Consider the following 13,095-nt stretch of genomic DNA (forward strand, 5'->3'; position numbering starts at 1 on the left):
AAAAATATGGCGTGCGGGCATGCTCCTAATACGTATACTAAAGTTTCTAGCTTTAAAACCTCCTCATGTTTATGGTCCATGTAGAATCCACATATTGTTCAGTAGGATCCACACACTATTTATGTGAGACCCACACTATTTAGATGGGACCCATATGGCACCCATATAAACCCACGTACTCTTTAGTAGGACCCACACATTATTTGGTGAGATCCACAGTACGGTTGAGTGGGTCTCATGATCATTTTTAAAAAAAATTCAATGGTGAGTTTTTCTATAATTTGCAGTTATATTATATGGAAAGTAAAAAATACATTTATTTTTTTTCTATGTATAAAAGAACTAAAATTTGTATACTATATTCATTTATGGTAGCTCTATTATTTTTTGAACTTGGGTTTCACTTCATAAACTCACAAAATATGATTGAACTATTCATTCATCGGTACTTTTATCTTTTACCTCTATCAAAACCAAGATCAGTTAACATAGCACGTCAATCCGTCAACTATATCTATTAACACCCAAAAGTCAATAAGTTCCTAAGCAAAAAAGTTATAAAGTGCATAGATGACTATTATGATAAAAAAATTATTTGAATTTAATATTGGATGCGACCAATTTGATTTTAGATTATATTGTATTTTTTTTATTTGGCTCAATGCGTTGTGCCATGCTACTTTGAGCATAGTAAGGTAATTAATTCGCATCTCATCATTATTTCAAGTTAACGATCTTTCGTATCGCTTGCCAACATGACTAGTTGCTATTTAGGGTTGTCTAATCAAGACTCATGGTATCATTCCAGATTATGTCGCCGCAGAAAATCTATCATCCCCTGCAATCTTGAACTCCAAGTCTCCCAGCCTACTTACTAAATTAATGCCATGATATCCTCCTGCTATGTGCTCTCTTTCTTCTTTTACGCTTGCATACTTTTCTGTAAGATGCAGCAAACGGTTTCGTCCACCGGTGAAACACCACGGCTTGAAGCCAATGCAGAGATGCCGAAGGCTAAGGTCAGCGTGATGATTTCTCTGGCATGATTCGTTGGTTGTCCTCTGTTCTGTGGGCACAGATCAACCAAAGAAACATGGAAGCAAGAGCAGGTTTTAAGATTCTTTCGTAATGTTCTTGCAGTATTCTGAATAGTGGATATCAATGTAGGCCCAACAAAAAAGATGAACGAGGCATGAAGTGTTTTCCTTGCCTTCTCCAACTGATAGTGCATTGCGATGCGCTACTCAGCTTACAAAAATTACCAGAAGTGAAATACTCTTTACAAAATACTACGCCATCATCCTCCTAAAAAGAAACACGAAAGCTTCTATAGCTTATAACTAATTAATGAATCTATAGACATGGTGTACCCCGCTAATATGCACAACCAAATGTTACTTGCGACCGAACCAATGTAAAATCCCTTGTTCAGGACATCATTCCTAGCTCGAATATCGTAATCATCTCTTCTGGAAGTTGAGCTTCATGATGGCGAAGCCGAACAGGGCAGCAAAGAGAACCGCGAACGCCACGACCACTGCGGCAACCCACCCCAGCCAGCTGTGCTTGAAGTCGAAGTAGTCCTCGATGAACACCTTCACGGTCTTGCCGTTGTCCATCTCCGTCATCATATCGCCGAACTGCGACACCACCAGCCCATACAGCGTCCACGCCACGGGGCATATCCAGCAGTACCACCTCCACCAAATCGGCACTCTCTGAACGTAGCGATGGCAAAAGAATGGAAATGAGCTGTGGAAATGGTTGGTAAACAAGAGTAAGAACAGGGTCATGACGAGGGCTTACAGGACGCGGGATGATGAACCCAGAGAAGAGGTTCCAGATGGCGTAGAACGCTGAGGACACGATCGAGGCGATGTGGTAGTTTGGTGTCAGGCCGACGGCCATCATGCCGTAGAATGTGAAGTAGAGCAGCGTGAAGTACCCAAAGAAGAGGTACCAGAAGAACTTGGCAGCCGTCCACTCGAAGCCGATCATCGAGTACACTATGACACCGTATAGGATATCTTGAGCCAATGCGTAAGGGAGCTCGATGACAACCTGCCAGGACACGTGTCGATCAGTGGCATGCTCTCTATAATATGGGACAACCAGCAGCAGAAAAGGACAGTATGGAATTGATTTCCTGGAGAACCATTCACCTGGCCAAATGCATATGGGAAAGCTGAGTACATGCCCGCAGCTCTTTCACGGTAAAAGACAGTCCGCTCCACAGCCACCACTGGCTGAACTGAGGTACAGTTCATGACACCGATGAACAGCACCGCAGAGTACATTGATCCCATGGCGTTTAACAAGTCTTGTGACGTTTTCCTGGATTAAGAAGCAAAATTTCAATAAAATTTTGAAGGTCACCACTTGTTTTCCATAAGCAATGGTACAGTTCAGCATGACTTACACTTTGCCACCAAGGTCCCAAAAGATGGTGCCCAGGAGAAGAGCAATGATGGTGGTGAAAAAGAACCTAACGGTATTGTAAGGAGGGTTTCTCCAGTATGACAGGTTCTGCTTCCACAGGCAAGCCATGCATTGTGTGATGGAAGACTGCGCGTACTTGCTAGGGAAATGCAGGTCACTTGAACCTGGTGCTGGTTGGCTTAGTTCCTTTATCAAGGCTTTGTTCCTCCTGTAAAACATAATGAGCAATACATCATCTACTGAAGAAATTCCCTGGAAAAGGTAAGGTTGGTAATAGTGAAAAGTGCGAAGTGCGTCAGCATGTACCCTGGCGGTACTTAATTCTGCTGGATAACTTTAGTATGGCAAGTTACAAAACATTGGCCTACCGTAATTTTTAGTTGTTTAGCATTTTTCCTAGTTGTTACTCTTTAAGATGAAGTTACTAGGTAGGATTGGAATTTACTTACTGGTACAGTTCAGAGTTCTTGTATATCTCACTGAAGTCCACACCAAGAATCTGTTCCTGAGAGACTGTAGTCACTTCCAGCATCCATGTTGCCGGATTGTAGCCATCTTTAATTTTGCTGACCCCTTGAATCCCCTGGAAAATATGAAACCACATGATTTTCGTAATAATTTTAAAGAATTTCAATAGATGGGTTTTCAGATTCCTGTAATATCATTTTACCTCGAAATACTTGATAAGCTCTGAAGAATGATGGCCAAGTGGACCAGCATAGATCTCTTCTCCACCACGCTTCATCAGGAAAAGCTGCAGGCATTAATCAAACATTTTAGACCTTGCAAGTTGCATCATAGTTCAAGGTTAGAAAACCACAGCCACAGCAAAACCAGTATGACTAATCTAGGACAGGTACCAAGTGAGTAGAGGGTAGTTGGAAGAAATATCTTATGTGAAATCTCACTGACCTCATCGAATGCTTCAAATATGTCAATGCTAGGCTGATGTATCGTGCAGACCACCGTCCTACCAGTATCGACAGTGTTCCTCACCGTCCGCATCACAATTGCAGCTGCCCGGGCATCAAGCCCTGAGGTTGGTTCATCCATAAAGATGATTGACGGATTTGCAACAAGCTCCACAGCAATGGTGAGCCTTTTCCTCTGCTCAGTTGACAGGCCATTCACTCCAGGAAGTCCAACCAAAGAATCCCTCAGTGGTTTGAGCTCCACAAGCTCCATCACCTCCTCAATGAAGATCTGCACACATAAAGGTAAGCAACTATCTACCAAGTATCCACTGATGGTGGAAGACAACTATTTTGTGAAACTGACCTTTCTTGTGTTTGAATCTACATCCTTGGGAAGCCGGAGCCATGCTGAGAAAAGCAGTGACTCATAGACTGTCACCTGTGGCGAGTGGATATCATTTTGTTCACAGTATCCTGATATGCGCGCGAAGGTCTCTTGTTTCTTCGGGTATCCTGAAATGCTGATGTCTCCTTCAATGTATCCACCTGTCTTTCTCCCAGCCAGCACATCCATCAAAGTAGTTTTTCCTGCACCACTGACGCCCATTAGTGCCGTCAGCACACCAGGCCTAAAAGACCCACTGACACCTTTGAGGAGCTCCAGACGATCTTCTTGTACACCTTGTGCTTTCATTTCCTGAATTCAATTTCACAACCAAGATTACAAACTGGGATGAATTACCTTCGTTGATAGTGTAAAAGAAACAGTTTTCTATATTTCACCTGTGGCATGTCAACAGAGTATCTGATGTTGTCAAACGTGAGTGAAAGCGGGACAAATGGAAGGATCATCCCCCTTTTAGCTGGGGAAGAATCATCTTCCCCGATTGCTGAATCAGTTTCAGTGTTGGCTCTTGTTGATCGATGACTTCTTGCAGATACCAAGTGATTGCCATCCAGAACCTCGCCTTTCATGTTGGCATGCTTCTCATTCAGCTCCTCTTCAGATACTGATGGCCGCGAGTTGCCATATGCTGGGAAAAAACAAGAAAAAATCATTAACAGGTTCCGATATTGTAAAATCCAGGAACAATGAATAATCCAGTTTGGGAATTACTCACGTTTAAGGTATGTAAGGGCAAGAGTGAAGAGAGCATTGAAGAGTATGGTGAACCCAACCATTGCACCAAAGCCAATCCAGTACCACTTTGCTTCTGTGAAAACTCCACGGGACTTAAGGACTTGCACACCTAGGGTCTCATTGGAGGCAGTGGCATTCAATATTTTGTCCCAGCTGTGCCCCAACATCTCATTCACTGAAATGGCATTCTGCGCATACATCATTGGGGAGATCCAGTAGCCCCAGATCCACCATTTCTTTATTTTTTCTGCAAGACGAAATACAAAGAAGCATTGGTTTATGAAGAAGCTGCATTGGAAAGAATAACAATGAGAGAAATAAGAGCACTTACCTCTTACTAGAATAAATCCTCCCAACACCATGACAACAAGCAACATAAACGACGCAAAGACATTAGCAACAATCATGTTCCTCGCTGCCCCACCAATAAACCGGAAGAGTGCTGCTGCCATCTGATTGACTGCTAACAGAAGCAGATACTGCTTGAAGAACCTGAAGGCAACTACTACTGTTAGAACATTCACATTACATTGCCAGAGTAATAAGAATGGTAAGGATACACATTAAACACGCAGATCTCACCTGCCGACATTTGGGTCAAATCCAATGACATAGTATGTCAAAAACACATAACCGCCAACCTCGATAAATGTGATAGGTATCTTGAGGATCCATGAGGGTATAGTGTAGGACCATGCCGGAAAGAAAAGGAGATCCCTCTGTTTGAAGAATACAGGCAGCTTGAAGACAGTGAGTGCCAGCTCAGAGAAACCATTAAACATGATCATAAGCACGCCAAAGAAGAGAGCACCCATGTAGAGGCCCCCATCGGTCACTGTGTCATGCTTCATCTTCGTTCGGAAGAAGAGAGTCATTGCAATTATTGACATCAGCATCAGCTGTAATGCCATAGCACAAAGGAGTCAGTCATGTTTCAGTTATTCTTACTTACATGCTAATCAACCATACTTTTGGACTCGTCACTTACCTGGAAAGTTCTGAACATGTAGACAAAAGAGTTCCTCTTCATGAGAAGGATCTCCCTGTCTATGTTTGCTTTCAGCAGCTCCTTGCCACTCACACCATACCTCGTGGTGGTTAGTGCGGCTGGGTGGCTTTTGCTCTTGTCGAATGGAACAGCAAGTTCATTTGCTATAGCCCTCCCAGCGTGGAATGACTTGAACGCAGTTGCAAATTCCTTCACCGGCACAAACCTGTAGGGCTCATCACGCCGCGCCCAGTACTGTTTCTGATCTTTTTTCGAAGTCACCTGCTCACCATTTCAAAGGAGATATGGTCAAAAGAACTTTATGCATGTATATACTGAAATATGGTGGCGCAACACATACTTCTTGCAAGAAGTCAGCAACACCCTTCCTCTCAGGGCATCTGAAACCCAGGGACTCGAAAAACTCAAGAACTTCTTCTCGAGGGCCCTGGTACACAACCTGGCCATCTGAGAGGAGGATGATGTCATCAAACAGATTGTATGTCTCAGGTGCTGGCTGAAGCAAGGAGATGACAGCTGTGCCACCGAGGATGTGGATGGACTGCCTGAGTGAGTTCACGATCTGGAATGTAGTGGAGCTATCAAGCCCAGTCGAGATCTCATCCATAAAAAGCGCCCTGGCTGGACCAACCAGCATCTCGCCTACAGGAAACATCCAAATGATATCATTCAGAACTCATAAAGTACTTCAGAAAAGCCAATGTTCTTGAGCTAAAATCGTTATAAAGGACTGTTTACCGGTTGTAACACGTTTTCGTTGTCCACCAGATATGCCCCTGAGCATCTCATCCCCTACCATTGTGTCCGCGCATATCTCTAGTCCTAATATCTGCAGCAAGTAATGTGTACATAATTAAGACATGGCTAATTCAATCTAGAAACTAGAATTAGTCGTGATTGAGACTAAAAGTTGCATGTACCTTCAGAATATAGTCAGTGACCACATTGGCCTCTTGCCCGCCCATTGCAGATGCCTAATTAAATTAAGCAGGAAAACCGTACTCAGTTTTGATTCTTTTGGTTAAAAATTCATGAAAATATAATCAAAAGATGGGAGATCTACTGGATTTAGGGTTCGCTTGCCTTCATGAATGCATCAATATCAGCATCAGGCTTGATATTGGCCGCCTTCTCTCGCCTCGATAGCTCAGTCAGCATATCTAACAACATAAAAGGAAAGGAGCTAAACCTGATAAGCATATCAGCGAAACCATGCAAATCCCACACAGTAGGCAAGCCGAACAAATGAATATGCATGTGCTCGCGTGACTAGTTGCTCAGAATTGTACCAAAGCGGGAGCCAACACCCTGGCAACGTGCTGAGAATGCAAGCGTCTCCCTCACAGTCATCTCTCCGATGTGGAGGTCATGCTGGCTGATGTACGTCCTCTCTGGAACAAACTCCGTCATCTCGTGCCCATTGTAGGTCACTTTGCCCGTAACCTGCACAGTATCTCATCACATTAGGCACTGTATATTTTTGCTAATCCTTACAGCATTTCAGCAGTTGCCGACCTAAAGTGCTCTGTTTCTAATCTTGGCTGCCCATTTTTGTGCATAAGTTGAGAACAAAAGAGATTTTGATGAAATGCGGTAACGAGGGGATACAGATTGGTTTCTCGAAGGCATAATCATTGCAAATAACTGCAGTATGGCACTCCATTTTCACTACCTTGAGGTCTTTGTCAAGCCTTCCGGCCAACGCGAGCAGCAAAGTGGTCTTCCCTGATCCGGGTGGGCCTAACAGAAGGGTCATCCTGCACCAACGTAAAGAACGTGAGGTTGACTGGTTGAAGAAGAGAAGAAATCGAATCCTTAGAGTCCCAGATTACTTTAAATAATCCAGTCTCCAACACAAGACAAACACCAATAGGATTATTCTAGATGTTGAAAGGAACATCTCATCATCTCTGTAGGTAAGAAAACAATTTGACATGCTTAATAAGGAGAACAAAACACGAAGAGCGAACATTTTACTCCACTACCTGCGAGGCTTGATGATTCCGCTGACGTCGTGGAGGATGGGCATCGTCCGCTTCCTACTGGGCAGTAAGTGCAGCGCGTTCGCCGCTTCCTGAGTCGAACAAGAGGCGCACACCAATCGCAAATTCAAAATCAGCAATCGTCCTTCGCTATCACATACACAGGCGGAAATCTCACAACGCACGAACGAACCGGCGCGATGGCCGCGCGCGTACCTCGACCGTGTTGACGATGGAGTTGAGAACGGTGGGGAGGCCGCTGCTGCCGACGCGCACCTCGGCCTCCGCCTCGAGGTTCTGAAACCGCACCTCGATCGTGGGCATGTCGATCCCGACCCTGCGCCAACCCAAATCGTCAAACACGCGGGCGAGGGTGAACCGCGGCGGAGCGGGCGAGGGCTCGGCTTAGTACAGTACCTGTCGACGCGGTCCTTGAGCTTGAGCAGGAAGCGCTCGTTGTCCTCGTCGGCGACGCGCACGAGGCGCTCCAGCAGCGCCCGGCGCTGCTGCGGGCCGAGGCTGAGCACGTCGACGTCGACGACCCCCTTCCCGCCGCCCGCGGCCTCGGCGCCGTCGCCGCCGAGGCCGAGCGGGACGATGGCGCGGCGGACGCGGTCGTAGGTGGGCAGCTTCTCGAGTGCGGCCCACCGCAGCGCCTCCTCGTCGTCCTCCTCCCTGGACGAGCGCGAGAACACGTCGTCCCCGCGCCGCCACATGGACCCGCTGTCCCCCCGCCGCATGCTCGCCACCTTCTGGATGTCCCCCGCCGCGTCCATCTCCGTACCCCTCCTCCTCCTCCTCCTCCTCCTCCTCTTCCTACTCGGCTTCTCCCCCGCCGCCGCCTCCTAATTCCTAAATGCTAATCCCCTGCCAATCCCGCTCCAACGCCGAGCGGATTCCCGTGCGTTCTTCTTGGGGTGCGTGCGTGCGCTTTCCCCGTTTAACGGCGGAAGGCTGCCGAGGCGGAGAGAGCACCTCGGTGGGGGTTTTTGTAGGGGTGATGCGTTGGAACGGAACGAAACCGGGTTGGCTCGCGGTCGTGACGGTCAGAGGAGTGGGGTCCGGGAGGCCGCTTGGCTGCCAAGACACCTCGCCGCGCCGAACCCGCGCCGCCCCGGGCGCCTGGCCGCCTGGTGCGGTCGCTGCTTGTGCTGCAGGGCAGGGGCGCAGGGCTGGCCGCTTGTCGCTTCTAGAAGGCGAGCTGTTTTCGTATGGGAAAATGGAAGAGGATCTGTTGACTGGCATAGCGGGGAGGATTTAATTAAGCAGGCGACCTTCTAGAAGGAGACGCGCGCGACCCGTTGACGGTCGCACGCCTGTGCATGATCCTGCGCGGCAGCATCAACGCCAAGCGAATTTGCAGCCATCTTTTGTCAATTAGGAGTTGGGACAGCTCGTGGGGTGAAACTGACCAATCGAGCTGGAGAATCAAGATTCTTCAGCTGCGTGACCATCAAACCTAAGCCAGAAAAAAAAAACAAAGGCTAATAATGTTGGCTTTTTGTTAAACGATTGTTTTTTTAAATATTGTTACACGGTTGTCAGTGTCGCAAAGTTTAAATATCCATGAAGAATTTATGATATGGCACATTTCGCTCTTTACAAAACTGCCACATCATCTATAGCATGATGAAATCAAGAATGAAATAACTCCTACAATGCAAGGTTTCATTTTATGTTTTCCAACGTCAGTGATAGAATTTAGCTCATGCATGATGTGGAAGTATTTGATTAGGGTCCTGTTTGGATATGGGGTATTAAAATTTAACACCCCACTTTTAATATTTTTTTATCACATTGCCTCCCAAACACATGTGTTAAAAGGGATGTGTTAAAGTTTAACACCCCCAATTTTATAAACACCTCAAGGGGGTGTTAAAAGTTGTTAAACTTGTTAAACTTTAACACCTTTGGTGGGAAATGACTCCATTGCCCCCTCATTTATGGCCGGCGGAGAGAGAGGGAGGAGAGAGAAGGGTTAACCTGGGAAAAAGTGGAGAGGGGGACCACTTTTAACACCTTTAGCAAGTTTTAACACCCCCTCCATGTGTTTATGAAAAATGGGGTGTTAAACTTTAACACCCAACTTTTAACACAAGTGTTTGGATAGGAAAGTGTTAAAAAGTGTTAAAAGTGGGGTGTTAAACTTTAACACCCCCTTCCCAAACAGGGCCTAAAAGTGGGCTCCCTCTCCACTTTTTTCCACCATTACCCCCTTCTCTCTCCTCCCTCTCTCTTCGCCGGCCATAAATGAGGGGGCATGGAGTCATTTTCCACCAAAGGTGTTAAAGTTTAACACACCATCCAAACACCCCAATATGTTAAACTTTAGCACTCTATTTGAGAGTGTTAAAACTTTAACACTTGTTAAACTTTAACACAGAGTATCCAAACAGGCCCTAGATAAGAGATGGGATGAAATGAAACTATAACTCTCAGGGCCTGTTTGGTTTCACATGCTTATGCATAAGCAACTTAAAATAAGCAAATAAGTTGCTTATGAAACCAATCACTCTTGCTTATGAGGTTGCTTAAAATAAGCACATAAGCAACACAAGAGCTGCTTATTTTGCTTATGAGGTGCTCTTTACCCCTACCCTCATTTACTCCCCCTTTCTCTCTTCCCCCGTCCACACTCTCTCCCCCTAGATCCCCTTTCTCTCTCCCCCCGTCCGCACTCTCTCCCCCCATATCCCCTTTCTCTCTCTCGTTCTCTCCACCAGAACTCGCTCCCCTGCGTCCCGTGCGCCATCCCTGGCGGCGGCGCCCCTGCGCCATCCCTCCGTCGGCGCCCCTGCGCCACCTCTTCTCCGATCGTTTCCACTCCCTCCGCCCCTGCGTCATCCCTCCGTCTCACCGGCGACAGCCCTGCCACAGCACCTTATCCGCCGCCGCCCACCTCTGCATAGTCCCCGCCATCGCCGCCCCCTCACTATTCAGCTTCGCCTGCCGCCGTCCCCCCCTTGCGCACCCACGCCGCCGACGGGCCATGCACTTCGAAGCCAGTGACGGCCCCTTGCGCATCCAAGGCGCCGCCCCCTTCTGCATCGACGCCACCGACGGGCCCTGCACCTCCAAGGCGCCCCACCCCCTGTTCAATCTCAATCCAAGTGAATCTCCATCCGCTGCCGGCCAAGGTCCTCCAGCCACATCTTGATCCGCCGCCGGTCGAGGCCCTCCAGCCACATCTCGATCCGCCGCCGGCCGTGTTCCGCAACCCAACCCCAAACCTGAAATCATGGACGGTTACCGTGATTTTTTTTTCGCAGGGGGCCTCATCCTCGACAGGTCCATCCTTCCCTCAACCCCCTGGTGTCCCCGACCCCGATGAGTTGGAGCTCCTGTCCCAATGGCCGCAGCAACCACGGGCAGCTCCTAGTGTATCGTTGGGGAGGGTTGGGATGGAGAATCTTGATATCAACTTGCAGCAAGAGAAATTCCCCTACATTGATGAGTACTCGGCATTACTCAATTGTGGAAGAGGGCGTGACGATGGCGGGAGACTAGGCTCGTTTCAACCTCCCCGTCAAAGCGCAAGTGGTGTTCCAATCGGCCGGGGAAGGAGTGCTACACGAGGTAGTCGCCGTGCCCGTGGAAAGAGTGTCAGCGCTTCACATTCGCCGCCCGCAGGTTCACATTCTTTCCTTCATCATGATTATGGTATGGTTCATTTGTATGGGAGACTTTTAGATATATTGTACATGTCTTGTCCAATGCTACTATTGGGAGAATTGAAACAATTTAGACATGTTCCAATGCTAATGTCCAATGCTACTGTAGGTATGGTTAGTTGTTTGTACAAATGTTGTAGATGCCATGTGTTGTGCAATTCTAATGTTGGGAGCCTTCAAACAATTTAGGCATTTGACGAGAATTCACAAACAATTCTGATTTAGTTGTTTCACTCAATTAGTTATTTGACTCAATTAGAACTTGAAACAATTAATCAGAAGCAATTAATCAGAAGCAATTTAGTTATTTGACTCAATTAGAATTGCACACTCAATTAGAATTGTGTGTGCAATTTAGTTATTTGACTCAATTTAGAAACTATCAGACTTGATTGTGTGCAATTCTAATGTACATTTCTGATTTAGTTGTTTCACTCAATTAGTTATTTCTAATTTAGTTATTTGTGTGTGCAATTTAGTTATTTCACTCCATTTAGAAACAATCAGAATTGAGTGTGTGCAATTCTAATGTACAATTCTGATTAAGTTATTTGATACAATTTAGTTATTTGACTCAATTAAGAATTCAAACTCAGTCCTGATCTGATTTTTTTCCATGAAGTGTGTGCATAAAGTGTGTGCAACAATCATGATCTATTTAACTGTGTGCTTATTGTTTGGACCATATTTTCAAAACTGTAGGTGCAAGTCCTCCCCTTCGTCCACCAGTACGGGGAAGGTTATCTCAATTCAGTGGCTGCAGACGTGGCACATCTAATTCAGGTGCAAGAAACTTTCCATCGTTCACAAATACGGTGGATGAAGAAGAGATGGATGATGAAGATGTTGACTCCTTACCTTTTGTAAGCATTCTTATCTTAGCTACCTTTCCATAGTCATGTGTGTTAGAAAAGAACAATTTGAGCTATATTTATCTTCCCATGTTATGTGTTAGAACAAGTATGACAAGACAAATTGGAGCGCAAAAAATACCGGTATCTTTTGTGAACTATTTGTCGAGCAAATAAGGCTAGGAAATTGCCCAGGTAGGAAGATGAATACAAGGGGTTACAAAGAAATTGTACAAAAATTCAAAGAAAGGACAAACCTGAACCATGCCCCCAAACAATTCAGAAATAGATGGACACAATGCAAGAAACTTTATGAATTCTATAAGTTTGCAATGTCACAGTCAGGATTAGGTAGAAAAGAAAATGGTGCCATTATAGCTGACGAGCAGTGGTGGAAAAATAACATTAAGGTATTTTGGTTTCCTGAAGAAATTTCAGTATAAGGTTATATGTTTGTGAAAGATCTTAATTGCTGTTTTCTTTTGTATTACAGAGTTCAGAGTGCATGATATTTTCAAGATATATGTCATACTATATTGATGACTTACAAGAGATGTACCAGAAAGTGGTTGTGGATGGGAATTCGTCGACCGTACCTGGAGATGTACCAGATGATGATCTTGACCTTGAGAAATATGGAACTGATGTACCAGAAGATGATCTTGACCTTGACAAAGATGGAACTGATGTCTATGCAAGCCCATTGAGTAATAGCAGTCGCAAGAGGAGTTCTAGCACAAAAGATACAGCATCTAGTCCGCTAAAGAAGGGGAAAAATCAGTTCCTACACATATTCAAGGGTCTTGTCCACACCATGCAAGCTGACACCTCTGAAGACTCAAACACAATAAGAGTTAAGATGGAGTTAAAGATGAAGCAGAGGGAAATGGAGATGGAAGCAAGGATGAAGCAAAAGGAGATGGAGATGGAATACAGGAGGAAGGAAAAGGAGATGGAGATGCAAGAAAGATGGAAAATTCAGGAAAGGGAAAATTATGAGATAGAACAAAGCATCAACATGGCAAGGGAATGTGGAGCATCAGATGGTACAGAAGAATTTTTCATGGCCACTGAGTTGTTTGCCACAA

General features: G+C 45.7%; 1 protein-coding gene across 1 annotated transcript; it reads right to left on the reverse strand.

Moving 5' to 3' along the window:
- Positions 1-1,182: 1,182 nt before the first annotated feature.
- LOC117859293 (ABC transporter G family member 36) lies at positions 1,183-8,444 on the reverse strand. Its single transcript, XM_034742507.2, has 22 exons — positions 7,903-8,444; positions 7,702-7,822; positions 7,489-7,577; positions 7,176-7,260; positions 6,793-6,946; positions 6,587-6,663; positions 6,424-6,477; positions 6,242-6,332; positions 5,844-6,145; positions 5,483-5,764; positions 5,077-5,393; positions 4,826-4,986; positions 4,475-4,741; positions 4,137-4,387; positions 3,718-4,050; positions 3,352-3,642; positions 3,110-3,193; positions 2,889-3,022; positions 2,420-2,647; positions 2,163-2,334; positions 1,807-2,061; positions 1,183-1,718 (listed from the first exon to the last, which is right to left on the reverse strand). Exons 1-22 carry the CDS (start codon positions 8,259-8,261, stop codon positions 1,461-1,463), a joined length of 4,365 nt encoding a protein of 1,454 aa, XP_034598398.1. The 5' UTR covers positions 8,262-8,444; the 3' UTR covers positions 1,183-1,460.
- Positions 8,445-13,095: the final 4,651 nt, after the last annotated feature.

The sequence above is a fragment of the Setaria viridis genome, chromosome 5, assembly GCF_005286985.2.
Source record: "Setaria viridis chromosome 5, Setaria_viridis_v4.0, whole genome shotgun sequence".
Classification (NCBI taxonomy): Eukaryota; Viridiplantae; Streptophyta; class Magnoliopsida; order Poales; family Poaceae; genus Setaria; species Setaria viridis.